The sequence below is a fragment of the Lepidochelys olivacea genome, assembly GCF_965140295.1.
Source record: "Lepidochelys olivacea isolate rLepOli2 genome assembly, chromosome: 1".
In the NCBI taxonomy this organism is placed as follows: Eukaryota; Metazoa; Chordata; order Testudines; family Cheloniidae; genus Lepidochelys; species Lepidochelys olivacea.
In genome coordinates, this window is record NC_140411.1 from 219,632,937 (window position 1) to 219,658,031 (window position 25,095).

The 25,095-nt window shown below is 48.4% G+C and overlaps 3 protein-coding genes across 11 annotated transcripts in view; 2 read left to right on the top strand and 1 right to left on the bottom strand.

Annotated features, from left to right (window-relative positions):
- Positions 1-743: 743 nt before the first annotated feature.
- Positions 744-10,458, bottom strand: FOXM1 (forkhead box M1). 6 transcript variants are annotated; one of them, XM_084633873.1, is made up of 9 exons: positions 10,345-10,458; positions 7,530-8,129; positions 6,728-6,876; positions 6,297-6,503; positions 5,486-5,614; positions 4,788-4,832; positions 3,808-3,886; positions 3,077-3,258; positions 744-2,336 (listed from the first exon to the last, which is right to left on the bottom strand). In XM_084633873.1, the coding sequence occupies exons 2-9, from the start codon at positions 8,083-8,085 to the stop codon at positions 1,275-1,277; spliced, it is 2,409 nt and encodes an 802-aa protein (XP_084489999.1). In that variant the 5' UTR covers positions 8,086-8,129; positions 10,345-10,458; the 3' UTR covers positions 744-1,274. The 6 variants fall into 6 exon arrangements, with proteins under 6 accessions (XP_084489999.1, XP_084489995.1, XP_084489998.1 ...); XM_084633869.1 differs by lacking the exon at positions 10,345-10,458 and adding an exon at positions 9,749-9,886 and having other exon boundaries at positions 3,808-3,883; XM_084633872.1 differs by lacking the exon at positions 10,345-10,458 and adding an exon at positions 9,749-9,886.
- RHNO1 (RAD9-HUS1-RAD1 interacting nuclear orphan 1) lies at positions 9,995-19,704 on the top strand. 4 transcript variants are annotated; one of them, XM_084634000.1, is made up of 3 exons: positions 9,995-10,088; positions 14,948-15,206; positions 19,033-19,704. In XM_084634000.1, the coding sequence occupies exons 2-3, from the start codon at positions 15,039-15,041 to the stop codon at positions 19,699-19,701; spliced, it is 837 nt and encodes a 278-aa protein (XP_084490126.1). In that variant the 5' UTR covers positions 9,995-10,088; positions 14,948-15,038; the 3' UTR covers positions 19,702-19,704. The 4 variants fall into 4 exon arrangements, with proteins under 4 accessions (XP_084490126.1, XP_084490124.1, XP_084490125.1 ...); XM_084633998.1 differs by lacking the exon at positions 9,995-10,088 and adding an exon at positions 10,279-10,416; XM_084633999.1 differs by lacking the exon at positions 9,995-10,088 and adding an exon at positions 10,301-10,412.
- A 657-nt stretch (positions 19,705-20,361) lies between these two features.
- The window catches only part of TULP3 (TUB like protein 3), a 79,118-nt gene continuing 74,384 nt past the window's right edge, over positions 20,362-25,095 (top strand). Inside the window, exon 1 of the mRNA XM_084633928.1 lies at positions 20,362-20,486. Within this exon, the coding sequence (XP_084490054.1) occupies positions 20,446-20,486 (41 nt within the window). The 5' untranslated portion in view covers positions 20,362-20,445. The remainder of the gene's footprint in view (positions 20,487-25,095) is intronic.

Here is a 25,095-nt window from a genome sequence, read left to right on the forward strand (position 1 = left end):
GTTGGCAGGATGGAACCTGACTCATCCTTCTTTCCCCTTCCGCTCACAGTTCTTTTCCACCCCATATACCTCCTGAATTAGTCTAGGGCTTGCTTTCAGAACTGAATCACAGTGCTAGAGCATGAATATTAGGCAATGGAAATTAACTCCTCATTGCATTGTCTACCTTGAGTGAATTGTTAAAATGCACTCGCACCAAGAAAGAAAGTTAGAATAGCGGTGCTGGCTCTGACTCTTGAAAGCAGCAACGGCAGCATGTGGCCCAGCGATCCCACCCCCAGTTTATACACAGTAAATGGAAACGGTTTGGTTGAGGTATGTCTGTGTCTTATTTTGTTTTTGAACAGAGGCCCTATCTAAAGTCCTTCCAGGGCACATTCCTTCTTATTACATAAACTCCGGAGGACTGACACCAGCTGCCCTATTACACACTGCAGTGGAAGATACACAAGTGAGTTTCAAGAGACCGCATATTTTTAAGTGAAGATTTTAACATCCATCTTACAATTCCTCTCCACCACTTCAATTGGAATAGACACACACTTGCGGAGGGGTGATCTTTCAACCTCTGCCCCTGCCAACACTCAGAGTGTCCTATGCCAATGTGTTTCTGAAGTGAAAAAAGACCAAAAATGGCATCTTAGGTATTCAACCTGGTTCAGGGAGAAGAGACAGGGACAATGCTTCAAATCAAGCCTTTTACCACCCATTTCTATGCCCATAAAAGTTCTAAAAGAATAAAGTGACATTTATAATTAAAAGCTAATTTAAGGAATGTACAATATTTACAGAGTCATGACAGGCAAGGCATCTCAGAAAAGTGGAGCAGAGTGAAAGGAAGGGAATTGTCCGAGGGAGTTGTTGAGGACAGAGCCAGGAAAGGCTTGGGACTTTCCTCCCTCCAGTAGGTGTACTTTGGAGGGGCCTATCCTCATCGCCTCCAACCCCTTGGATGGCAGGGTGATTCAGCACCCACCTGGAAACCTTCCCTGACACCTTTTCACAAGGGACTCTGTTTCTCCACTTACTCAGGCCTGAGGCAAGACCAGCCAATAAGCCCCAGCCTGTCCCAGACCAATATTTATTGCAGCTCATAAATGAGCTCATAGCAGCCAATGGGCCTGTCTGTTTTCCAGCCAAGCAGATCTCAGCACAGCCCAGTATTCCCAATGGGAATAAGTCAAAACCACATTATGGGCCCCTGCATATCCCATCTAAGCAAGTCTTAGTAGAGCCCAGTGTCCATTACAGCTTGGGAATAAGCCAAACACAGCCTATCTCAGTTCAGGAATAAACTGAGACCAGCTCATCTCTTGCCCCAGGATGTCATCCTCTAGGCCAGAAAAGCTGATATCCAGCAGGATTTTGCTCAGGCTGTTGTTCATGGTGTCCAGAACCAGGCCCTCCATGAGAGACTGGTTCTCAGGAAGTCCAGAGGCTGGCAATTCCGGGGATGATTGCTTGGTGGATTCAGGATTGGAAGCAGGAGAGCTTGTGAGGGGCCCGGAAACCATGTCATTGGACTCTGTTTGGAGAAGCTGTTGAGGGGAGTCAAACAAGGAGTTTTTAAGGGGAGTGCTGTTGAAGCCCAGCAAGTCCAAGTTCTCTTGGAGGGATGTGAATGGCACCTGAAGGGTTCTCACGGGGCTGAAATCCAGCTCACTGCTTTCCTTAGCAATGGGTGCAAGTCTCCAGGAGTCAGGGCCCCCCGTTGGTGGCGTAGCAGTTAGGACTTTGCTCGGGGTGGAGGAAACTGGCAGCTTGCAGAACATCTCCTTGACTGGTGTTTTAAAGGGGCCACCCTCCTCCTGGGAGCAGCTGAGCTCCAGAGACTGGGTTTCCTGCAGGAAAGGAAAGTCCAATGTCAACCTGAAGGAGTCAGAGCCACTGCTCTCTGGCAGAACCAGGACTGGCTCTTCTGAGCAAGGTAGCACTAGGTGCTGTTTCCTTCTGGACCTGCCCATCTTCCGCCTCTTTATAATCACTGTGTCAGATACGCCGCGGGGCGGGGACTTCAGCACAGGGAAGTGTTTCTCCCTCTTCACACATGGTACTGGGAGCAACAGGCCTGGCTCTTCATCAGACTGCATTGGTTCCTCCTTTATAGACAAGACTGGGGGGAATGAGGGCAGCCATTTGTCAGGACAGCAGTCCTCCTTCTCCTCCTTTATACACAGGGCTGCAGGGAAAGAGGCTGGTGCTTCACCAGGCTGGGAGTTGTTCTCCTTTACAGATTGGGTTGGGGCAAATGGGGACGGCCTTTCATCACAGTGACTCTTCTCCTTCACAGGCCCCGTGGGCAAGAATGAGGATGGCTCTTCAGTCGATGGCAACACCTACACGGGAAGCACAGAAGTGAGGAATGACACACTACAGTGAGTAAGCAGGGGTCTAGAGAAAAAAAAAATCACAAGGCAGGAAATGCAGCAGGAAGAAGAGGGGCAGTAGAGCTTTGGGATCAGGCGGAGGGGGAAAGGAAGGCACATTGCTGAAGTCAGTAGCAATAATGTGATTAGATAGAGAGGAGCCAGCAAAGCGCACGGAGTGGATCTTGGCACAGCACCAACAGATGGTGTCCCTAGAGAGCAGTATTTCTGGGGAGGCGCTGTGAACCCAAGGAGTGTTGTGGTTGGGGGATGCAGGTAGTGAGGAGGGCTGGGCGCTTCTGAAAGAGGCAAAAACCACACTCTTCAAAATGTAAAGGGAGACCAGAATGGGTCAAGAGAACAATGCAGTTCCATTAGGAACTGAATGAAGGCTTGAAAAAAGGAGAGAATCCATGTTGCTCCTGTCTCTGGTTATTTGTAGCTGGACAATAGAGGAGTCATTCGTTCATACTCAGAGGAGAATGCCTGTGTGAAGTAAAAAGCAGCCTAGCCATGACAAGACAACTAGAGGAGAACAGTCACCTTAGGAATGGGGGATGGAAGGCAGGTGCAGCCAAGCGCCAGCCAGCACCAGTCCCACCACTGCAAGCATGGACGTTTGACAGCAGTAGCGAGAGTGGGCAAAAAAACCCTGTGGAGAGCAGGGGAGACTGGCACCACAGAAGCCCAAGGCTAGCAGAATCACTAACCTTTGGAGCAATGCGTACACGCTTGCTGCTCCGGATAGACTCTGAGCCACTGAGGGAGGCTCCCTGGGCCATGGGCTGAGGCACCTTCAGGGAGGACTGCAGGATGAGAGGTTGGCTCACAGGAAACTGGATTGGAACCAGGTAGGAGCTGATGCGAGGAAGCAAAGGCTTCATCTTTCGGCCTGGAAGGGAAGAGACTAGATCAGCTAGCGTCTTGCTCTGGGGAGCCTCTTCATCTCCCCCCACCACAGGCCAGACACTAGACAGTTATTTTCTGGGAATGAGGATGGTTCAAGCTCCCCATCTCTTGACTAACTAATTCCAGGGAGGGGCTCACCCCGCCCCTGCCTTTTCTGCATAGTTATGGGGATGCAAGTCCTGAGCCGAAACCCAGCAGAACCCAGGAGCTCCGAACAACCACCCCCAACTCAAGGTGTCTTGGGTTGGGATACTGCTCCCCACAGAGCTCAGCTCCTACTCCCTTTGAGCACCGGCCTCTGTATCAGGCCTCCCCCCCACCCCCAGACGTCTTCTCTCAGTGCAGTAGCCCTGCCCTCAGCTCCAAACCTGTCAGACAGGAGCGGCCGTGGCAAGCCTGCAAGCAGGCAATGCTGGACAGCAATTTCCATTTCTTTTCCTACAGGCTGGGAATGGCAGTTCGGGATCAAGCGCCCATCACCCTGGTTAGGGGACTGGCTGTCTTTCTGTCCAAGACAGATGCACACACTCACGTGCATTCTGCGGCTCAGTTTTGTTGCTGCTGTTGCCCCCTGTGTTCTTCTGGAGTTCTGGAATGTGTCGTTTTTGCTGCTATGGTCATTGGGGGATAAGAAAGAGGAGAAAAGAGAGTTAAAGAGAAGAACCCATCTCTGTTCGACTGCCTCACTTAGGAATGTGGATCCAGAGGCCTGTGCTGAGCTAGTGCTGAGAGAGCAACCGTTACCACCCTGAGACCGTGTGCCACCTGCCATTGCATGCCCATGACATCCCTCTGCCAGCTGCCACACAAAAGCCTTGTGGAGGGTGAGCTGGCATGATGGAGCTTCTCCAGCTGTGGTCTCTGCTGCAGGAGAAATGACCTGATTTTGGTGTCCTCTCCGCCTGAGGAAAGGTGAACAATACAGCTTTACAGCGTGTAGTGTCTTTCATACAAACCATAGCCCAAAATGCTCAAGTGGAACAGCAGAGCGAAAGAGGAATTGAAGAGGGATGCGGTTGGAAAGGAAATGGAGACAAGTCTGGCTAGCTGCTTGCACATCTGTTATCGCTATACTGCTGGAGGTGAAGGAGGCAGCACCAACTTCCATCTGGCCAAGAGTCACGGTGCTTCCAGGGAGAAGAAAGGAGTGCACAGAGATTTTGCCCTTCCTGAAGCCACAGCCCAGAAAGGAGAGGAGCTGCTGCCAGGGAGGGTTGTACCTGAAACTTCTGGCTGGGTTTGTTCTCTGGAGACACATTTCATGCCAATAAAATATTGCAAATATCCATCCATCATTATCGGGACTTCACCAGCTAGTGCATTTTCTGCAGCAGTTAGAAACTTGGCCCTCCATTATATCAGGCATGCTTCCTTCCCCAAAAAGGTGTGCAAGGAGCTATTGGACTGGCAGCTGCGGTGACTCATTCCCCCTCCCCAAGCATCCTGTCCTTTCCTGCAATCACTGGCAAAAGGAAAAGCAGCCCAAGCCCCGAGCCAGAGGGAAAGTCTTACTGATTCAGAGTACTCAGGCGATGTTGGTGACCCCGCATCCAGCGGCTGGTGGCAGCAAGGCATCAGGAGGGAGAAAAATAAGAGGAAGTTACCAACCAAAGGGGGAAAAAGTATGGGACATTAACCCTTGCACAAAGTTCCCAAGTAGGAACATCCAGCTGCCCACCCACCAAGGAGAAAACACAGGAAGCGTTCACCCTGCCTGCTCTGAAAATCATTGTAGCAAGAGGTGGTCTCCATTCCTTTCACAAAGGGACCCCTTCCACAGCCCCCAGGTGACACAAGGCAATTCTGCCTGCATAGCTGGTCAAACACAACTATGCAGTGCATTAAAGGCCCAACCCAACTCTCATTTAAGTCAATGGGAGTCTTTCCATTAGCTACTATGTGAGTTTGCATCAGTCCTTTGGAAAGCAGCTGGCTGAAAGCTTATTCTACCTCTTTCACTATTCACATTGCTACACTGCGCCTGGAGAGCCCTGTTGCATCAAAGGTGCTCCAGCCCATCCAGGCTACCTCCCATTTCAAAACAGGGAACTCGCTACTTGTAAAGTTAATAGTGACTTTGTTCTCTAGAAGTTGGACTGAGGCCACATGCCAAGAGGGCTTCACCTCCCTGTTGAAATCAGATGCAATCAGATGTCCTGGCATTCCGGAATTGGGAAGGCTACCTGTTTTCCTTCCCAGGAGCCACTCACCTTGAACACTTGGTCCAGCGTCAGATAGCGATTGGCATCAGGGTGGATCGTCCAGAAGGAGATTTTACCATTGGCAGACGTCTCCCGGACAAACATATCGTGAAGTGATAGATTGTGTCGAATGGAGTTCTAGGTGGAGAGGAAAGATCTTAATGTTTTTGGTAACCAACCATAGGTAGGACCCTAAGACACTACAACCCAGGCAGGGGAATGCCCCCCTGGCAGACCACGGCCCTTCATGCTCACCTGGTACCCAGTTATATCCCCATCACTAAAGTCCCTTAGTGCCCCCGTCAAAGATATTCCAGCTTCCTGCCCAGTAACCAGCCAGCCCTCTCCCCTGCCTGAGAGGAGTTGAGAGAGGATGCTAGGGTATTTGAGATGGAAAACGGAACATCAGAAATTGAAGAGGGCCCTTAGTTTGAAACTATTTTCCATCCTGTTTCATGGGCTGCTTGTTCCTTTGGATGAAAAAGGAAAAAAAAAAAAAAAAAGCAATTCTCCAAGCAAGCAGCCCCCTCGTGTGAGGGCTGGTCTATACTAACGCTGTAAATCAACTTAAGTTATGCTATGTAACTATGTTCGACCTATAGCAGTGTCTACTGCTGACTTCACCTCCCCAAGAGGTGGGAAGGTGAGTACAAATCTCAACGGGAGAGCACTCTGCCATCAACTTCACCAGACCTGCTAAATCAATACCGCTACATAGATTGCAGCAGTGCTGATTTAGCTGGAAGTATAGACAAGCCCTAAAACTCTGTTGCCCACACCTAGGGGTGGAGTCAGATGCATCCTCAACAGAACATGTTACCTTCCAGCCCGGCTTGGCCACATATTTGAAATAAGGGAAATGGTCCTCAATCCAGGTATAGATATCCTTCAGGGTCATGCGCTTCTTCTCAGTGCTGTTGATGGCAAACTGGATCATGGCCATGTAGGAGTAGGGGGGCCGTTCTGATACCGGGTCCTGCCACAAGGAGGAGGAGGTAGCAGTAGCAGCAATGGAGTCTTCTTCAGTCTGGAAGAAAAAAGGAGGAAACAGTGTGAAAGTTGCAGGGGCCCAGGAAAGTTCCAAGGAAGTTCCTCTTAGCCGGAGGACTCTGCTGCACAGATCAACTTGGCGGAGGCTCAGGTTACCCAGATTTTGTCATGTCTGCTCCCTTTGAGTGTTCTCACCCACATTCCTGTCTTCAGTTTCCAGAGGTTTACTCTATTATGTACCCCACCATCTCCCTCCCTTACCTTGATCCTCTCCTGCACAGGTGTCTGGTTCTCCTTCTCCATCTCTTGTTTCACAGTACAGGGGCCCAGCCCATCAGAGCTCATCTTCCCTAGCCATTGGATGTTAGTCAGACTGTTATCCAACCCGCTGCTGGTTGCCTCTCCACTGCCTGCAGGGAAACAAACGAAGAGCCCTGCTCATTCACCTGCTGCCATCCCAGATACCTAAAGAGAGACCCAAGCCAGGTCTCCCAAAATGGGCCCAAGTTCCCCATCTCGAGCTAGAGGCACAAGATGGAGCTCTGAGGCTAAAGCATCTTGTGGATCTAGCCAGAGCTCCTGATTTAGCTGTGGATCAGCCCAATTGCTGGAAAGGCTCCAAACCTAAAAATCCCAAATTGGATCTGAACCTCCATCTGCCCTGGCTCAGAGCGAGTGCTGAGCGCAGTGCTTAAAAAATGTCCCCAGATATTTACTAGCCAACAAACTAAATATCTTTGTCCCAGGCAGCAAAACCCTTTGCTCCTGTAGTTCTGACCCCCCTCACCTCCCATTCTGTCAGTGTACCAAAGTCTTGACCTGTAACACACCCTGCAAACTCTATGGGAAACACCATGCCCTAAGATCACTGATTTTGACTTGGATTCAGTATCTGAACCCCTGTCACCATATGTAGAAGGCTAATATACTAACCAGTTGGGCTGCTTAAAATTTCACATTTTTCACCACTGAACTCTTCCATGTTGAGCAAGGCACAGGCCTCCCACACCCACCCACCTCTCGTTGCACTTAAGAGGCCAACAAAAGGGAACAGCCTACGTACTGTTTCCTTCCTGTTCTTGTCCTCCCATGGAATTGGCTTGTGGAGGCCACAGTACTGCCCTTTCCACAGTTTTGTCAGGGTTTTGTTCGATGTTCTTCTCTCCACCCTGACAATCTGCTGGTCTGGTCCCCTTTGTTGCTGTGCTCATCTCATCCTTTGATTGGAGCTTCTGCTGAGTTGCTGCTGAGCCTGTGGGGCGAGAGCTGCCCCCACTGCTGATAAGAATGAACTTGTTGGGCCCATTGCTGCCACATTCTTTCCCCTTGGCTGTCAGAGCCTCAATGATACTCTGGATGTCAGCATCGGGAGGGATGATCACCACCTGGGTGTTGGGCATGGTTGGGTGATTAATGATCTTTATTCCTGCTGGGAATTTCTGGGTGACACACTCCACTCTGTCCCTGGGTTTGTCCCCTCTGCTATGCTCCTGCTTGGGGGCTCCTTTACTCTCCCCATCCGGTTCATCTCTTGCTGGAGAGTTGGATGCATTGCCATCCGGGAGGGACAGTTTTCGTCTCTTGAGAATCAGGGGCCTGCGAGGGCTGGTCCTCATCATTGGTCTGTACAGTCGCTCTCCATTGAAGACTACAAGAACAGACCCTGCAAAACATAAGACAGAGCATGAAAGAGGAGCTGTGGGCCTGGAACATATAGGAAAGGAATCAATTGTCTCTCATGCCAGGTACGCAATCAGCTGGTGTATGAGGGGCTTTCCACTCCATAGAGTCGTAGTCCCAAGGGTGGAAGATTCCTCACCACCTGTCTTGTGACTAGGGGACAGTCCCTATGCCCATAAAATTGCATACTACATCCATGCCAGGGAAAAGAAGAACAGATCAGAACAGACTGTTGGAAAAACAGCCAGCACTTTCTTCCCGCCTTATTTATCGACACACACCGTCATGAAAACCCCACACAAATGACCAGCACCAAGTAAATAATTTGCATGATAACTGAGGCTCTCAAACCACACCCGTGAGGTTAGTGTTATCATACCTGTTTAATAGATGGTCAACTGCTTAAAACACCATAAATTAGGGGGGTTTTAACCCATGGAAGCTTGAAATAGATGTATTAGAAGCCAGGCACTTCCCTTAGCACTGTGCAGAACTAAATTAATCATCCTCAAATGGCACAATAAACTGCCTAATCTGGACTTTATGGATGGTAAATAATTTTAAAATTTAGAACTGGGGGGATAAATGGCCAGACCAGAAATAGTGATTTGGAGAAAAGATAATTGGTTGCCCTTATATGAACACCGGTTGCAGATATGGGAGTTGTGGTGAGTGGAGCTTAGCTCTTGCACAGGAAATCTTCTGTGGAACGACAATGCTTGCACTATGCATATTGCGTATGGTAGATTAAGCATTAACCAAAATGGAGAGGATTTCACATCAGTGGAGCCGATCCAGCCTGTTAGTGTCACAAAATTCTCAGAGAGGGTCGTTTGTATTGTCATAAAAGGGCAAAACCAAAACAGACAGAAAAATAAACTAGTCCCCTTCCTACATGATAGAGGCCAGCGACACATCCAACCCCGGCCTCTTTCTAGCAGTTAGAGATGCTCAGAGAGGCTCGCCAACAGGTATCCTCCACATGCTACAGAGGTTAGGACGACTGTCCTACCTGTCACTTAGAGACCCCTCTGTGAGGTTACGGCAACGCCCGCGGTGTCACGCAGAGAGTGCCAGGGGGCCAGGGTCAGAACCATCCCTCTCAGAGAGCGCAAGAGAGTGATGACAACCCCGCAGGTTGCCCAGAGAGCTCTGTGGAAGGAAGCAGCTTCCTAGAGCGCCCTGGACACCACTGACAAAGGCCTTGCAGCCTCCTGGCTGCCTGCGGGGCGGGAAGGAACAGGCCAGGGCCATGCCTACAATGGGAATTCTCACCCGTCCCTTCCCCCGCCCTGCCCTGCCCTGCCCTGCCCCCAAACCTAGCCCATCCCGTTCCCCAGTCCCTGCTCCCCCACCCGTGTTCCCCGGATGCCTGCATCCACCGGTCCCCGCTTCCTCTCCAGCCTCCAGCCCAGGTTTTACACCCTCTTCACCCTGTCTCCCCCCCGCACCACCTACCTTGCCACCACAAACCCCACTGATCCCCTTTTCCTTCCCTGACCCCAATAAATCCCCTCCCAGCCCCCACAGCGAAGCCCCTTCCTCTTGCCTGATCCCCGCCCCGCGGCCTGGCCCTTCGGCCCCTCCCAGCCCCACTCTCACCCCGGTGTCCGGGGGGGGAGGGGGTCGCGCGCCCCGCTGCCTCCCCGCAGGGACCCGGCGCCGCCGGGCTCCGCTGCTGCGCTCGGCCCACGGAGGCCGTTCGTTTCGTTTCGCGGTTTGAATTTGGCGCCCGGCGGCCCGTTGGCGTCACGTGCGGGGACGGGGCCAATGGAGGTCGGGCCGGGGGGCAGAGCGTTCCATCCGGGGCCGCAACTGGCCAATGAGCGGCCGCGCCCGGGGGCGCCGACACACTGGTGACCCCGGCAGGAGCCGGGGCCGGACGGGACGCGAGGCGGGGCCGGTTCTCTCCCTCTCCGCGCGGCGCAGCGGCCTTCCTGAGGTGCCCGGGCGGGGCGGGCGCCGCTGGTCTCGGGGCTGAGCCCGGCCCACGTCCCCTCCTCTGCGCGGGGGGGCTCCAGCTCTGCCCCCCCTTCCCCGCGGGCTGGGTCGTGCCTCTCGCCTGGCCCCCGCGCGCCTTTGCCCGCCTCACGCCGCCCCCTCTCCCGCTGGAGCGGCTCTGTGACCCCGGTGCCTGCGCTGCCCCCCCCCCCCGCCAGGCCGAGGACCCGTCCAACGAGCGATGGCGGCTGGGTAACCTCTGCCTGCGTGCCGCCCGCTGCTGAGCCTCTGGGCTGCGTGTCGGGTGTCGTCAGCTGCCCGCTGGGTTGGTGTGTGAGAAAAGCCCGCTCGGGCGGGGCGGGGCCGGGGTGGGCAAACTACTGGCCTCGGGGCCACGTCCGGCCCTGAAGCTCCCGCCGGGGAGCGGGGTCCGGGGCTTGTCCCACTCTGTGCGTGCCCTGGCTCCGGGTGGCTCCCGGAAGCAGCGGCGTGTCCCGCTTCTGGCTCCCAGGCGTAGGGGCAACCAAGGGGATCCGCGCACTGCCCCTGCCCCAACCAGTGCCCCTGCAGCTCCCATTGGCCATGGTTCCCGGCCAATGGGAACTGCAGGGGTAACACCTGCGGACAGGGCAGCGCACAGAGCCACCTGGCTGCGCCTCCACCTAGGAGCCAGAGAAGGGACATGTCGCTGCTTCCATGAGCTGCTTGAGATAAGCTGTCTGGAGCCTCCAGCCCTCCTCACCAGCTTGTGTGTATGTGTGTGTCTAGCTAGTACTGGGGGGTGGGGGGAGTATAAAGTAGCTGGCTATATAAGTATATACACACACCCCAGCAAGGGTCATCAAAGGCAATAAGAAGTGTATCTTTAAATACAGTAAGAGAAAGACAAAGGAAAGTGTAGGTTTTTTACTTAGGAGGGAAGGAGAACTAATAACTGAACGTTAAGAAAGTTGATGGGTGTATTGCTCAGTTTGCGTCAGTCTTCACCAGATACCCAATATAATTAATATTAAAGACAAGGGGGAAGGAATGCAAGCCAAAATAAGAAAAGAACAGGTTAAAGAATATTTAGATAAGCTAGATGTATTCAGGTTGGCAGGTTGTATTCATTTTATGGTATTTAAGGCATTAGCTGAACCAATCTCCGAATGGTTAGTAATTATCTTTGAGAATTCCTGGAGGCCAGGGAAAGTCCCAGAGGATTGGAAAAGGGCAAACATAATACCTATTTTTTTAAAAAAGAGGACTTGGGGAATTATAAACCCATAAGTCTAATTTCAATACCTGGAAAGATATTAGAACAAACTTATTAAGCAATCAATTTGTAAGCATGTGGTGGATAATAGGGTTATAAGGACTAGCTAGCATGGATTTGCCAAGAACCAATCATGCCAAACCAACTTCACTTTTTTCTTTGACAGGGTTACTGGTGTAGTGGATAGGGAGGAAGCTGTAGATGTGATATATCTTCATTTTAGTCCCATGTGACATTCTGATAAGCAAACTAGGGAAATGTGGTCTAGATGAGATGATTATAAGATAGAGTGCATAAATGAGTGCAGCCTTGCAACCAAAGAATAGTTATCCATGGTTTGCTGTCAAGCTGGGAAGGTGTCTCTAGGGGGTCCCATGGGATTAGAACTGAGTCTAGTGCTATTGAATATTTTCATTAATGACTTGGCTAATGGAGTTGAGAGTAGGCTTGTAAAACTGCCAGATGACCCCATGCTGGGAGGGGTTGCTAGCACTCTGGAGGACATGATTAGAATTTAAAACAATCTTGACTAATTGTAGAATTGGTCTGAATTCTCCAAGATGAAATACAATTAAGACAAGTGTGAAATATTTCGCTTAGAAAGGAAAAATCAAATGTACCACTACAAAATGGGGAATAACTGGCTAGGTGGTATTACTGCTGAAAAGGAGCTGAAGGTTACAGTGGATCACAAATTGAATATGAGTCTACAATGTGATGCAGCTGTGGAAAAAGGCTAATATTCTGGGGACTCTCAACAAGAGTGTCATATGCAAGTCATGGGGAGGTAATTGTCCCACTTTGCTCAGCGTTGGTGAGGCCTCAGCTTGAGTAGTTTGTCCAGTTCTAGACACCACACTTTAGGAAAGTTGTGAACAAATTGGAGAGAGTCCAGAAGAGAGGAACAATAATGATAAAACATTTAGAAAACCTGACCTATGAGGAAAGATTTTAAAAGGAGGGGGGGAGGGGGGAGGAGGCATGTTTAGTTCTTGAAAAAAGAAGACTTGATGGGGGAACCTGATAAGTCTTCAAATATGTTAACGGTTCTATAAAGAGGATGGTGATTGATTGTTCTCTAGCCTGCACCCAAACTCCCTCCCAGAGTCCCTACCCCAGCCTGGTGAAAGTGAGTGAGGTGGGGGAGAGCAAGTGACAGGGGGAGGGGGATGGAGTGAGTGGGGCAGGGCCTTGGGGAAGGGGTGGGTTAGATTGCCCTTAAATTCAAAAAGTGATCTTGGGTGTAAAAAGTTTGGAGACCACTGAACTAGGGTTTACTTGGCCCTGCTTCATCGTCGGGTTGGAGTTGATAACTTCTTGAGGTCCCTTCTAGCCCTACATTTCTTTGATTCTGTGACTCTCTGATATAGCTGGCTTCATGTATCACTTGCTGGTTCTAATTCATATATTTTTAAAGAAATGTATAACAATTCTTTAAAAATAGCTGACTTGGAACCATCATGTGAGGAATAGAATCATAGAATATCAGGGTTGGAAGGGACCTCAGGAGATCATCTAGTCCAACCCCCTGCTCACAGCAGGACCAATCCCCAACTAAATCATCCCAGCCAGGGCTTTGTCAAGCTTGACCTTGAAAACCTCGGAGAAAGGAGATTCCACCACTTCCCTAGGTAACGCATTCCAGTGCTTCACCACCCTCTTAGTGAAAAAGTTTTTCCTAATCCAACCTAAACCTCCCCCACTGCAACTTGAGACCATTACTCCTTGTTCTGTCATCTGTTACCACTGAGAACAGTCTAGAGCCATCCTCTTTGGAACCCCCTCTCAGGTAGTTGAAAGCAGCTATCAAATCCCCGCTCATTCTTCTCTTCCGCAGACTAAACAATCCCAGTTCCCTCAGCCTCTCCTCATAAGTCATGTGCTCCAGTCCCCTAATAATTTTTGTTGCCCTCCGCTGGACGCTTTCCAATTTTTTCACATCCTTCTTGTAGTGTGGGGCCCAAAACTGGACACAGTACTCCAGATGAGGCCTCACCAATGTCAAATAGAGGGGAATGATCATGTCCCTCGATCTGCTGGCAATGCCCTTACTTATACATCCCAAAATGCCATTGGCCTTCTTGGCAACAACGGCACACTGTTGACTCATATCCAGCTTCTCATCCACTGTAACCCCTAGGTCCTTTTCTGCAGAACTGCTGCCGAGCCATTTGGTCCCTAGTCTGTAGCGGTGCATGGGATTCTTCCGTCCTAAGTGCAGGACTCTGCACTTGTCCTTGCTGAACCTCATCAGATTTCTTTTGGCCCAATCCTCTAATTTGTCTAGGGCCCTCTGTATCCTATCCCTACCCGCCAGTGTATCTACCTCTCCTCCCAGTTTAGTGTCATCTGCAAACTTGCTGAGGGTGCAATCCACACCATCCTCCAGATCATTTATGAAGATATTGAACAAAACCGGCCCCAGGACCGACCCTTAGGGCACTCTGCTTGATACCGGCTGCCAACTAGACGTGGAGCCATTGATCACTACCCGTTGAGCCCAACGATCTAGCCCACTTTCTATCCATCTTATAGTCCATTCGTCCAGCCCATACTTCTTTAACTTGCTGGCAAGAATACTGTGGGAAACTGTGTCAAAAGCTTTGCTAAAGTCAAGGAATAACACGTCCACTGCTTTCCCCTCGTCCACAGAGCCAGTTATTTCGTCATAGAAGGCAATTAGAATATAGCCAGTTTATTTAAACACTCATTCTTATTACAGTTGCCTTCATTCTCCCTCCTATTAATTTTGAAAAGCTTACTTGCGTCTTGACTTAAACTAGATTGTAAACTCTTTAGGGGGCAAGGACTGTCTTCCTATGAGCTTGTACAGTATCCAGCACATGAAGCTCCAGTTCTGTCTGAGGTTTTCAGGAGCAACCCACATTACAAGTTATAATTAAAATATGGATGTGTTTGGTGTTCCAGTGAAAAATGTTGCCTTGAAAAGTCCACTTGCCACTGGGGGTCAGGATGATTTCCCTGACAACAGTGGGGGGCCTAAGACATGTTTCAACTACATTTAAACTTTAGTTTAAAGAAGTCTTTTACTTCTTATGGTTGCAAAGTAAATCAACTAAATGTGAACAAAGTGCAAATGTAACCAAATGCAGTGCCATCTTCTGGAGTTTGTAGATACAGCTACAGCACCTCTACTGTTGCTCAGACCTTTGCAATCAGTAAACTAACAAGATTCTGTTCAGTTTAATTCACTATACAGATCTCCTTGCAGCAGTGAATTTGGCAGGAATTGTGTCAGTTCCATGCTGCTGATGTTGTTTAGTGAAGCTCTTCCCAACAGCAAGGTGGCGCTGGATATATTCACAGTGCGGAGGATGCCCCAGTAAAACAAGTCTATGTGGAGAGGTGCGCACTACAGACTGTATCTTGTATAGCAGCCAGAAAGCTCTAATGATTGTGTCCTCAGTGGGAGTATGGCTTTGTGTGTGTGTATATACTATAAAACATGTATATTTCCAAATTGTATTACAATTTTTTTTCTGAGAATTTTGAGACTGATCAGAAGTGTGTTCCCTTTTAAAAAAAAAAAACAAAAATGTTGCCAGTTTGTATGATGGTTTCACATCCCCGTTTGCTTTCTGCAGATTTGGGTGCAATTTGTCATCTCTTTCCTCTTCCCTTAACTGGCTCCACCAGGCATCATGAGGTTTCTTAGTGACTTTCTCACACCTTTTGATGCCTCCAAAGAAGAAATGCATCCGCCAGGCTCACAAGGCACAACTGCAGTTCCTTGAAACCCCAAGAGAGGGGCCTATGCATCACTATGGATCTCCACTGCCTTTGGCTGAGAACCCAAGACATGTTTCTACCAAACCTCTAGACCAGAATGCCTCCATCTCATGGGTAGGTGCAGGTTTCCTTCCCTTTAGTTTCTTACAGCAATTGTTCTCAGCATTCTTCTGCATATCTTAACAAAGAGCTGTTTGGACTGGATCTTGGGCATGCATAGCAAACACCCCCTTATTCATTTTTGTGTTCTCTAGCTGGTTATGGTGTTTGGGTTGCTTGAAATCCCAGTCTGGCAGTCACAAGCAGGCCAAGTTGAATTGCAGATTGGAGTGCTCGCATCTGAATGGGATATGGTGGCTGCCAGCTGATAAAACAGAGTTCCCTGTCTTGTAAACTAGCATGGTGGCATGAAAAGGTTGGGATCCATATATGAGGGAGATTCTTTTTGGTTTTTACGGTAACTGAAAACCTTGGAAATGGAAAGTAGAATACTTACTTTTTAGTTTTATTCTGTATTGGATTTGATACTTAAAATACAGCAACTATTTCAAATTCAAATTCAACTATTTCAAATTCATAATCTCAACCCTCCAGCAACTAAATGTGACACCTTCCTGCTCAACTATGATACAAAATAGAGCCTGCATCTTAACTGTGGTTCTCATATTTAATATGCATTTTTTAATAATCTCAGTTTTGATAGCTTGCATTTCTGTGGTCGCATTTACACAAATAAACAGAGAATCTCCGGTCTCTGTGGGATTGAGTTAAATGTTGGGTTAAAATGGATGTTATACTTTGTAATGTATATGGTTGAAAGGCAGAGTACTTGATGTAAGGTGATGAGGCCTACTTCCAGAAATGCAGAGTGGTAAGGAGCAGGGGGTTGCTTCTTACATTAGCCAGCCACTTGGTGAGAAATGCAGTCTGCTCCAAAGGCCAGTGTATTGCTTGGAAACAAACTAGTACGTGCCTGGGGTCAGTGTGAATCTGTTTGAAGATCAAGCCTTGTGCGAAAGTGGGGAGAGGATGTGTTTGTTTTCAAAGGCTTTAGCAGTGTTACATAGACTACAAACAAGAGTGAACAACAAGAGACGCAGCTGATTAGAAAAATTATCTTATCAAGTTGAGACACCAATAACCCCCTCTCCAACATGATAAAGGGGCACTACCAAGATAATTGTATTTACTAATCATGTTCACTTTTCACTGCTCATGCATTTTGTTGATGTCTTGCATTTCACTCGATTGGACAACTCTGCTCAGCTTTACTGTTATGCTTCATTTAAGTCAATGCTCTTTTTCTGGGTTGTCAACACCACAATGAACTCTTTAAAAAAAAAAAACGAACAGGTTTTTGATAATAACAAAATTAAAATTTCCGTTTTTCTGTTAAATTTTGTTAACGTGATATTACTTGGTTTCAATCAAAAGAAAATGTTGAGCCTGAAGTAAGCTGGCAAATAGATTCCCTGTACTAGAAATTCAAGGCAGGGTGATAAAGCAGGCTTCAGGCAGATACTGTGGTAAGAGCATAGTGCAAATATCTAGATAGCATATTTTTGAAGCAGTAATCTATGTACCTTAATCCTGCCCTCCTTTCCATTTTTATGTGTGTTTAATCCTCTGCTTTTCCCCACACAGTTCTTCCAACATACCCAAATATTGTTGAGGGGGCAATTAGGTTTCTGGTCAATCAGTCCGAGGATACTTTTATCATGACATAACATTTTTTTAAGCAAACGTGCAGTTGTTCAGTGGGAGCTGCCTGTCCTTGCAGAAGCCATCACCTCAGGCAGCTCTGCTAAATAACAACACTTAAGTCTCAAAGCTTTTTAACAAAGCAACCCCAAGGAGCAAGGATTCAAACTTGAATGAAACACTCCACCAGCCCCAGAGACCTGGAGTTATCTCTGTTAGATTTTAAATTTCTTTTCGTTGATTTTTTTTTTTTAAAGCAGAGCATTTTAAACATGCTTCAGGCAGTCAGCTCTATGGGTTCTAAAACAGTGAGTAAAACGGTTGCTGAGAGGAGGTAGAATCTGTGTGTATCTGGAACAATGTAAAATTTCCATATGTACAATGGACTTATTTGGATACGTCTGAGGAGTATTTACTTAATAAGTAGTGTCACAGTTACTGGGCTAATGGCACCCCTGGGCCCTCCTGGTCTCTTTTGAGTGCACTGCTCCTTAGTTCTCAGACCTTGAGACATCACCTCTCTTAGAACCTCTCTTAGCATCTGAGGAAGTGAGCTGTAGCTCACGAAAGCTTATGCTCTAATAAATTGGTTAGTCTCTAAGGTGCCACAAGTCCTCCTTTTCTCTTAGAACGGACTCACACAATTTTCTCACTCTTAGACTGGGCCCTGAGTAGCCACCCCCTGTGTATCAACTGTGATTTCCTCACCACTTCTGCCTTATATTCAGTACTTGCAGTTTCCTCCCTCTGGGACCAAACAGCCTTTTAAAATTATTTATTTTGAACAAAAGTATTTCAGAGAAAATAGATCTTAAAATAATAAACAGACTGTGTGGACATCCAGGTGTCTTTCACATGGGAATCTTGGTAAATTTAACTTCTTAAAGACTCCTAAGCGGAGTCTTTCTTTGTCAGCTTGTCTCCTTGGACAACCCTCTGGCAACCGACAACCTCTTCCCCCTCATAGGGCTTTTAACTGTTTGGTATCCTTGTGATCTCCAGGCTCCCAGCCTGACAAAACAAGGCTTGCAGCTTCGCTGGAGACAGGATAGGATCCTCAAAGTCAATAGCTTTCCCTGTTTCAAATGTATGCCAGGATGTTCTTATTTGGGGAGCCATTATGTTGGCTTCCTGTTCAGTCCCCACTGAATTTAAACAGTATAGATATATGATATAAAGTCTCTCAATAACTCGGTTACTTATCAGTATTCTTTGATTACACAGCAACTCCACAACAATCACAACTAGTACCCAGGTTTCTGGGCTCCCCTCAGTGCTAGGAGAAAGTGAGATATATTAGGAAACGGAAAGTTTCAATCAGAATCCTGTAATGAAAGGGAGCTAATAGGAAAGATTGTGGGACTCATTTTTGAGAATAAATAAATTCTATCTATCATAATACTTTATTAAACAGTGGAACTGGGATCTGCCATTTTTTTCTGTTTGACTTAGGAAATGTTCAGGATCTGAATGCATGACAGAGACTGGAGACTTAAAGTTGTTGTTTACCTTTTATAATATAATCTTAGAGTTCAGTAGCTTGCTGCGCACTAACATCCCATGTGGACACTGCTGCAGTGCAGTGAAAGTCCTGGAGTGCCACAGATATAAATATGCAAATCGGATCACTTTATCAGTAAGACTTGTGTGTGTGTGTGTGACACTGACAGTCTTGCAACCTCAATCTGGGATCCAAGAATCTAGATGGTTCTCTACTACTTATGCATCATCATCTGTATTAGAGGTCCTGCAAATCAAATTCTGCCCTTAGAGAAACCAGTACAGCCTCCGTGGAACTCACTGAAATTTTGTAAACAATTTTGTTGATGCACAGGAAGGAACAGAATCACTCTTTGAACTGTGATTCTGCGGGGATAAGAGATTGACATAGCAGTTGATTTAGTTTATCACTGAAATAAGCAAACAAGACTTTGAATATATCTAGGGAAGGAGGTGCATTTATATATAGTCACTTTTCAGAGTAGATTTGTACTTTTAAGGCATATGTGAGCTTTCTGTTTTTCTCACTCATTTGGATAGTGTGATTTTCCTTTCCAGTCATTACACTGGACTTCCTGCCAAGAAAGTAATAAAATGGCAGCTCTCAAACCAAGAAAGACATGCAGCAGGGGTGGGGAGTAGGGTAGATAGTGGTTGCCTTGTGAAGGAAGTAGGGGGTATGATGAGTCACCCTCTCTGAAGGAAAACAGTTTTTCATCATCTCTGTTTGGCCCCTCAGGTGTCTCCACAGTTTGAAAGCACTGTGTCAGCAGGCTCCAAGAGATGTCAGAAGCAGCACCATGTTGCCCGCAGCTTCCAGAGCTGGGATGATAGTCGTGGTTTCCTCAATGTGGGAGGTGTGTGTCGGAAACACACAGTCTGCAAATTTCCTCCTTTAATGTTTGAGGTTTCACAGGCACACTCCTATGCTGGAGCAATAGGGTACTCAGACTCTTGTGGTAACCCAGGGAATTGTGCAAAGACGTGCCATATCCAGCCAAAGAGGGGCACTGCAGCAAAGCCCAGTACCTCAGTGGGCAAGCCTAGGAGCTGTGGAAAAGGGGCCTCTCAGTTTCCTAACCAGGATGCTGAGCCAGATGTTTTCAGTCCACCAGATCTACGGACTCCAGAGCTGCCCTCTGTGAGAAGCTATGGATGCAATGGTACTTTACCACAGATGAACACCCTCTCTCCAAATCCACACAGTGGCCTTGATCTCTGTGCTGATACCACTGAGAGCCTTGAGCCAACATCTGTACTGGTCAAGGATACCCCAGAGCATGAGTATGGAGTGAAGGTAACATGGAGAAAACGGTCTCACCTGATGAGATACCTGAGGGAGAAGGGGATGCTGAGCCCAAGTGACATCCTAGTTAAGACTGTAACTGCTGATCCCAGTCAGTGCTGATCCCTTTGGAATAGGACGGGCTGCCTTTGACTTGAGGGGCACAATAACTGAAATCCCTTTTTGCTGGCTCCAAAAGCAACGGGCATTGCTAAACCTAGCTGGGAGATCAGTGCCAGGATAAAGAGAAGAACCAGGACTTATACTGTAGGCTAAGACTGCTTGGTGCTGCAGAGAGAGGCTCTCTCCCCGCCAGCCCGCCTGAAGATCAGTCTGCACTGGATCGTGATGGGTGGGGGCGTGGCTGAGAGGTTCCTAGTCTCCAAGAGACTTTCTATACCCAGCCCCGGACGTTTCCTTCCTCCCTGCTCCTCGTCTTGGGTTTCCAGACCCTCCCTACGCCCGCCTGGGCCCTGCTCTCTTGGTAGGGGTGGGATGCGCTTTTCGCACCCTGCTCCACCCGGGGTGAGTAAGCCCACGCTGGCGTCTCTGGGTCCAGCCCTGTTTGCCCCGCCCCGCGCGGCCATTGAGCTACCCCCACAGCTCCGCCTCGTCGGAGCCTCGGCTGCACAGCAGCCACCGGAGTGCCGGGCACGAGCCAAGAGGGGGTGGTCCTACCACCACCCTGCAATAGGCATGCGCGGATTTACCCCACCCCTTCCAGGCACCAGCCAATGAACGCTCCTGGTGTTGCGTCTTCGGCCAATGGCGCCGCGCCTCAGTGTCGGGTGCGGTTGCTAAGGGCAGCGGCGACGGCCGGGGCTAAGCGCGAGTGGCCAGGATCCCATAGCAACGGCGGGGGTGAGGATGGAGAGCGCGGGGGACCGGGCCGGGCCCCGCGGGGGCAGGTGAGACCCGGGGAGGGAGGTGCGCGGGCGGAGTGGCTCGGGGGGCGGGGTCACCGGGGTTTCGCGGGGCTGGTGTCTGGGCTCTTGCTCCCCGTTGGTATCGAGTGAAGCGCCCCGGGCTCATCCGTCGTGGATGCCGCTGACGGTCCCGGCCAGCAGCACCGGGACACCCCCCCCGCTCACCCCGCCCCAGCAGACGCTACCATCGCATCCCCGTTAAATGTTTCCCTGTCCCTCCCCCTTCTTTGTGTGGAAAACCTCCCCAGTCAGGCTCGGCAATGGCCTCTCCCGACGGGCAGGGCCACTGGCTGTACAGAGCGCGGTGCAGGGCAGCAAATAAACTCATTGCACTCGGGAATGGCTTGGCTTGGTTTAGTTCATTACGGTATTTTAATCTCGGGTGTTAATTGTAGCCCTAGGGTATAAAAGCAATAGACTGATGGCTTGACGTTGGCGATGTCCCTGGCGATGATGTACAATTTTTCAATATCGCAGTGTGTGCAGCTCAGCCCCTCACGTACAAAGAGAGCACTTACAGGGGAGGGGTTAAAATAGACCAGATGTATTGAAAAATTCTCAACACTTTAAGGTCCCTGTCCCCCCCCAATATCCCCTTCTTTTCCTGAAATTTGTCACAACAGGTCTAGATGATGTGGATAAATATCTCTGTCAGGCAGCCAGACTACGCTCATGTTCCAGTAGTTAGTTGCTGCAGTGGTGGAGAATTTTAAGAAAAGGCTTGTGTCTCTACATACAGGTTGTTCCATTTTAATTTTATCAGTTTAATTAAATTAGTACAAGGGGTGCAATATACTGCACTCCTGAGGGAATTCTATGCCAAAAAATAAAAATTCTGTGCACAATATTTTATTTATTGTGGATAATTTTTAATGTGGAGGCTCCTGCATGGCAGTGAGGACTGAGGAGCACAGACTGCTGCCTGCACAGAGGTGGAAGATCACCCTGCAGCCCCCCCACGACCCAGGAACTCAGTGGTGAGGCTGCACCCAATCCTGACATAGCACAAGGGCCGGGACAGACCTGCCCCAGAAACAACCCAGGGCCTTCCCCTTCTGTGCCAGGTGTACCAGTTGTGGGCAGGCCGCCTCAGCCCAGCATGAGCCAAGTGTAGAGGGGCTTGGTGTGGGGTGAGAAGGTTCTATGTGGACCAAACTGGGTGCGGGGGGGATCTGGATGGACAGGCTTGTTGTGGGGTTCTAGGTGCAGGGGCAATGGGACTCTGCAGGGGGGTCCAGGGTGGTTGGGGCTCAGCTGCGGGGGGGGGGGGGGAGTCTGGATGTAGGAGGATGGGACTCAGCCGGGGGGGGGGGGCGTTACGTGCAAGGTCTGGGTGCTGGGGGAGTAGGGCTTGGTGGGGTGGGTGTTCAATGGGTCTGCTTAACGGGGGAGCTTCAGCTGCTGCTGAGGGGATGCTGCATGCCAGGCTCCTGATTCTCCCTCCAATCCCTTTCTGTTTCCCATCTCCTCCCCCTTCCTCTCACTACTGTCCCCTGACCCTATCCACCTCCCCTCACTCCCACATTCTCCTCCCCCTGCCCAATCCCACCCCCTTCCTTCCTCACTGCCTCTTCATCCCATCCTCTTCTCCCATTTCCTCTGCCCCCCTGCCCACGTTCCCTCCCCTTGTCCAGAAAACTGGATGGTTCCCAGCACTAGGATGCAGGAGGTGACATCAAGCTGTAGAGTCAGTGGAGCTGAGCGGCACCCTGCTTCACCCAGGCAGCTTTGGATAGCAGAAATGGGGGGCGGGGCACCCCGTATGCCCCCCCATCCCTCACCTCTGGGGGGCAATGCCCCCTGCCCCCCCCCAAACTATGACCATAGGTGTCCCCTGCCTTTCCCCTCCCCCCAGTGCAGCTTCCCTTTTCTTCCCTGTCATTTTTTTGCTGGGAATTAAATCTGTGGGGAGAACATAAGAATGGCCTTACTGGGTCAGACCGATGGTCCATCTAGCCCAGTATCCTGTCCTCCGACAGTGGCCAGTGTCAGGTGCCCCTGAGGGGATGAACAGAATAGGTAATCATCACCTGTTGCTCATTCCCAGCTTCTGGCAAACAGAGGCTAGGGACACCATTCCTACCCACCCTGGCTAATAGCCATTGATGGACCAATCCTCCATGAATTTATCTAGTTCTTTTTGAACCCTGTTATGGTCTTGGCCTTCACAACATGCTCTGGCAAGGAGTTGACTGCGTTGTGTGAAGAAATACTTCCTTTTATTTGTTTTCAACCTGCTGCCTATTAATTTCATTTGGTGACCCCTAGTTCTTGTGTTATGAGAAGTAGTAAACAACACTTCCTTTTCTACTTTCTCTACACCAGCCATGATTTTATAGACTTCAATCATATCTCCCCTTAGCTGTCTCTTTTCCAAGATAAAAAGTCCCAGCCTTATTAATCTCTCCTAATATGGAAGCCTAATCCCTAATCATTTTTGGTGCCCTCTTCTGAACCTTTTCCAAATCCAATATATCTTTTTTTTGAGATGGAGCGACCACATGTGCACAGAGTATTCAAGATGTGGGTGTACCATTGATTTATATAGAGGCAACATGATATTTTCTGTCCTATTATCTATCCCTTCCTTAATTATTCCCAGCATTGTGTTTGCTTTTTTGACTGCCGCAGCACATTGAGTGGATGTTTTCAGAGAACTATCCACAATGACTCCTAGATCTCTTTCTTGAGTGGTAACCGCTAATTTAGACCCCATCATTGTATATGTATAGTTGGGATTATGCTTTCCAATGTGCATTACTTTGCATTTATCAACATTAAATTTCATCTGCCATTTTGTTGCCCAGTCACCCAGTTTTGAAAGATCCTTTTGTAGCTCTTCGCAGTCTGCCTGGGTCTTAACTATCTTTAGTAATTTTGTATCATCTGCAAATTTTGCCACCTCACTATTTACCCCTTTTTCCAGATCATTTATGAATATGTTGAATAGGACTGGTCCCAGAATAGACCCCTGGGGGACACCACTATATACCTCTCTCCCTTTTGAAAACTGACCATTTATGCCGACCCTTTGTTTCCTATCTTTTAACCAGTTATCAGTCCATGAGAGCACCTTCCCTCTTATCCTGTGGCAGCTTACTTTGCGTAAGAGCCTTTGGTGAGGGACCTTGTTAAAGGCTTTCTGAAAATCTAAATACATTATATCCACTGGATCCCCTTGGTGCACATGCTTGTTGACCCCCTCAAAGAATTCTAGCAGATTGGTAAGGCATGATTTCCCTTTACTAAAACCATGTTGACTCTTCCTCAACAAATTATGTTTGTTTGACAATATTGTTTTTTATTATAGTTTCAACCAGTTTGGCCAGTACTGAAGTCAGGTTTACAGGCCTGTAATTGCCGGGATCACCTTTGGAGACCTTTTTAAAAATTGGCGTCACATTAGCTATCCTCCAGTCATCTGGTACGGAAGCTGATTTAAATGATAGGTTACAGGCTACGGTTAGTAGTTCTGCATATTTGAAGTCCTTCAGAACTCTTGAGTGAATACCATCTGGTCCTGGTGACTTATTGCTGTTTAATTTATCAATTTGTTCCAAAACCTCCTCTAATGACGCCTCAATCTGGGACAGTTCCTCAGATCTGTCACCTAAAAAGAATGGCTCAGGTTTGGGAATCTCGCTCACATCCTCAGCCGTGATGTCTGATGCAAAGAATTCATTTAGTTTCTCCGCAATGGCCTTATCATCCTTGAGTTCTCCTTTTGCAGCTTGATCGTCCAGTGGCCCCACTGATTGTTTAGCAGGCTTCCTGCTTCTGATGTACTTAAAAAAAAAAAAAATTTGCTATTACTTTTTGAGTCTTTGGCTAACTGTTCCTCAAATTCTCTTTTGGCCTTCCTAATTGTATTTTTACACTTCATTTTCCAGTGTTTATGCTCCTTTCTATTTTCCTCACTAGGATTTAACTTCCACTTTTTAAAGGATGCCTTTTTGCCTCTCACTGCTTCTTTTACTTTGTTGTTTAGCCACAGTGGCTCTTTTTTCTTTTTTTTTTTTTTCTTACTATGTTTTTTAATTTGGGGTATATATTTAAGTTGATCCACTATTATGGTGTCTTTAAAAAATTTCCACGTAACTTGTAGAGATTTCACTTTTGGGACTGTACCCTTTAATTTCTGTTTAACTAACCTCCTCATTTTTGTGTAGTTCCCCTTTCTGAAACTAAATGCTACAGTGTTGGGCCGCTGTGGTGTTTTTCCTGTCACAGAGATATTAAATTTAATTATATTATGGTCACTATTACCGAGTGGTCCAGCTATATTCACCTCTTGGACCAGATTCTGTGCTCCACTTAGGACTAAATCAAGAATTGCCTCTTCTCTGGTGGATTCCAGGACCAGCTGCTCCAAGAAGCAGTCATTTAAGGTGTCAAGGAACTTTCTCTGCATCCCGTCCTGAGGTGAGATGTACCCAGTCAATATGGGGATAAATGAAATCCCCCATTATTATTATTGAGTTTATTTTAATAGCTTCTCTATTTCCCTGAGCATTTCACAGTCACTCTCACCATCCTTGTCAGACATGAATCGTGACGCAGAATTCCCCCAGGAGTATTAATTAAATGTACT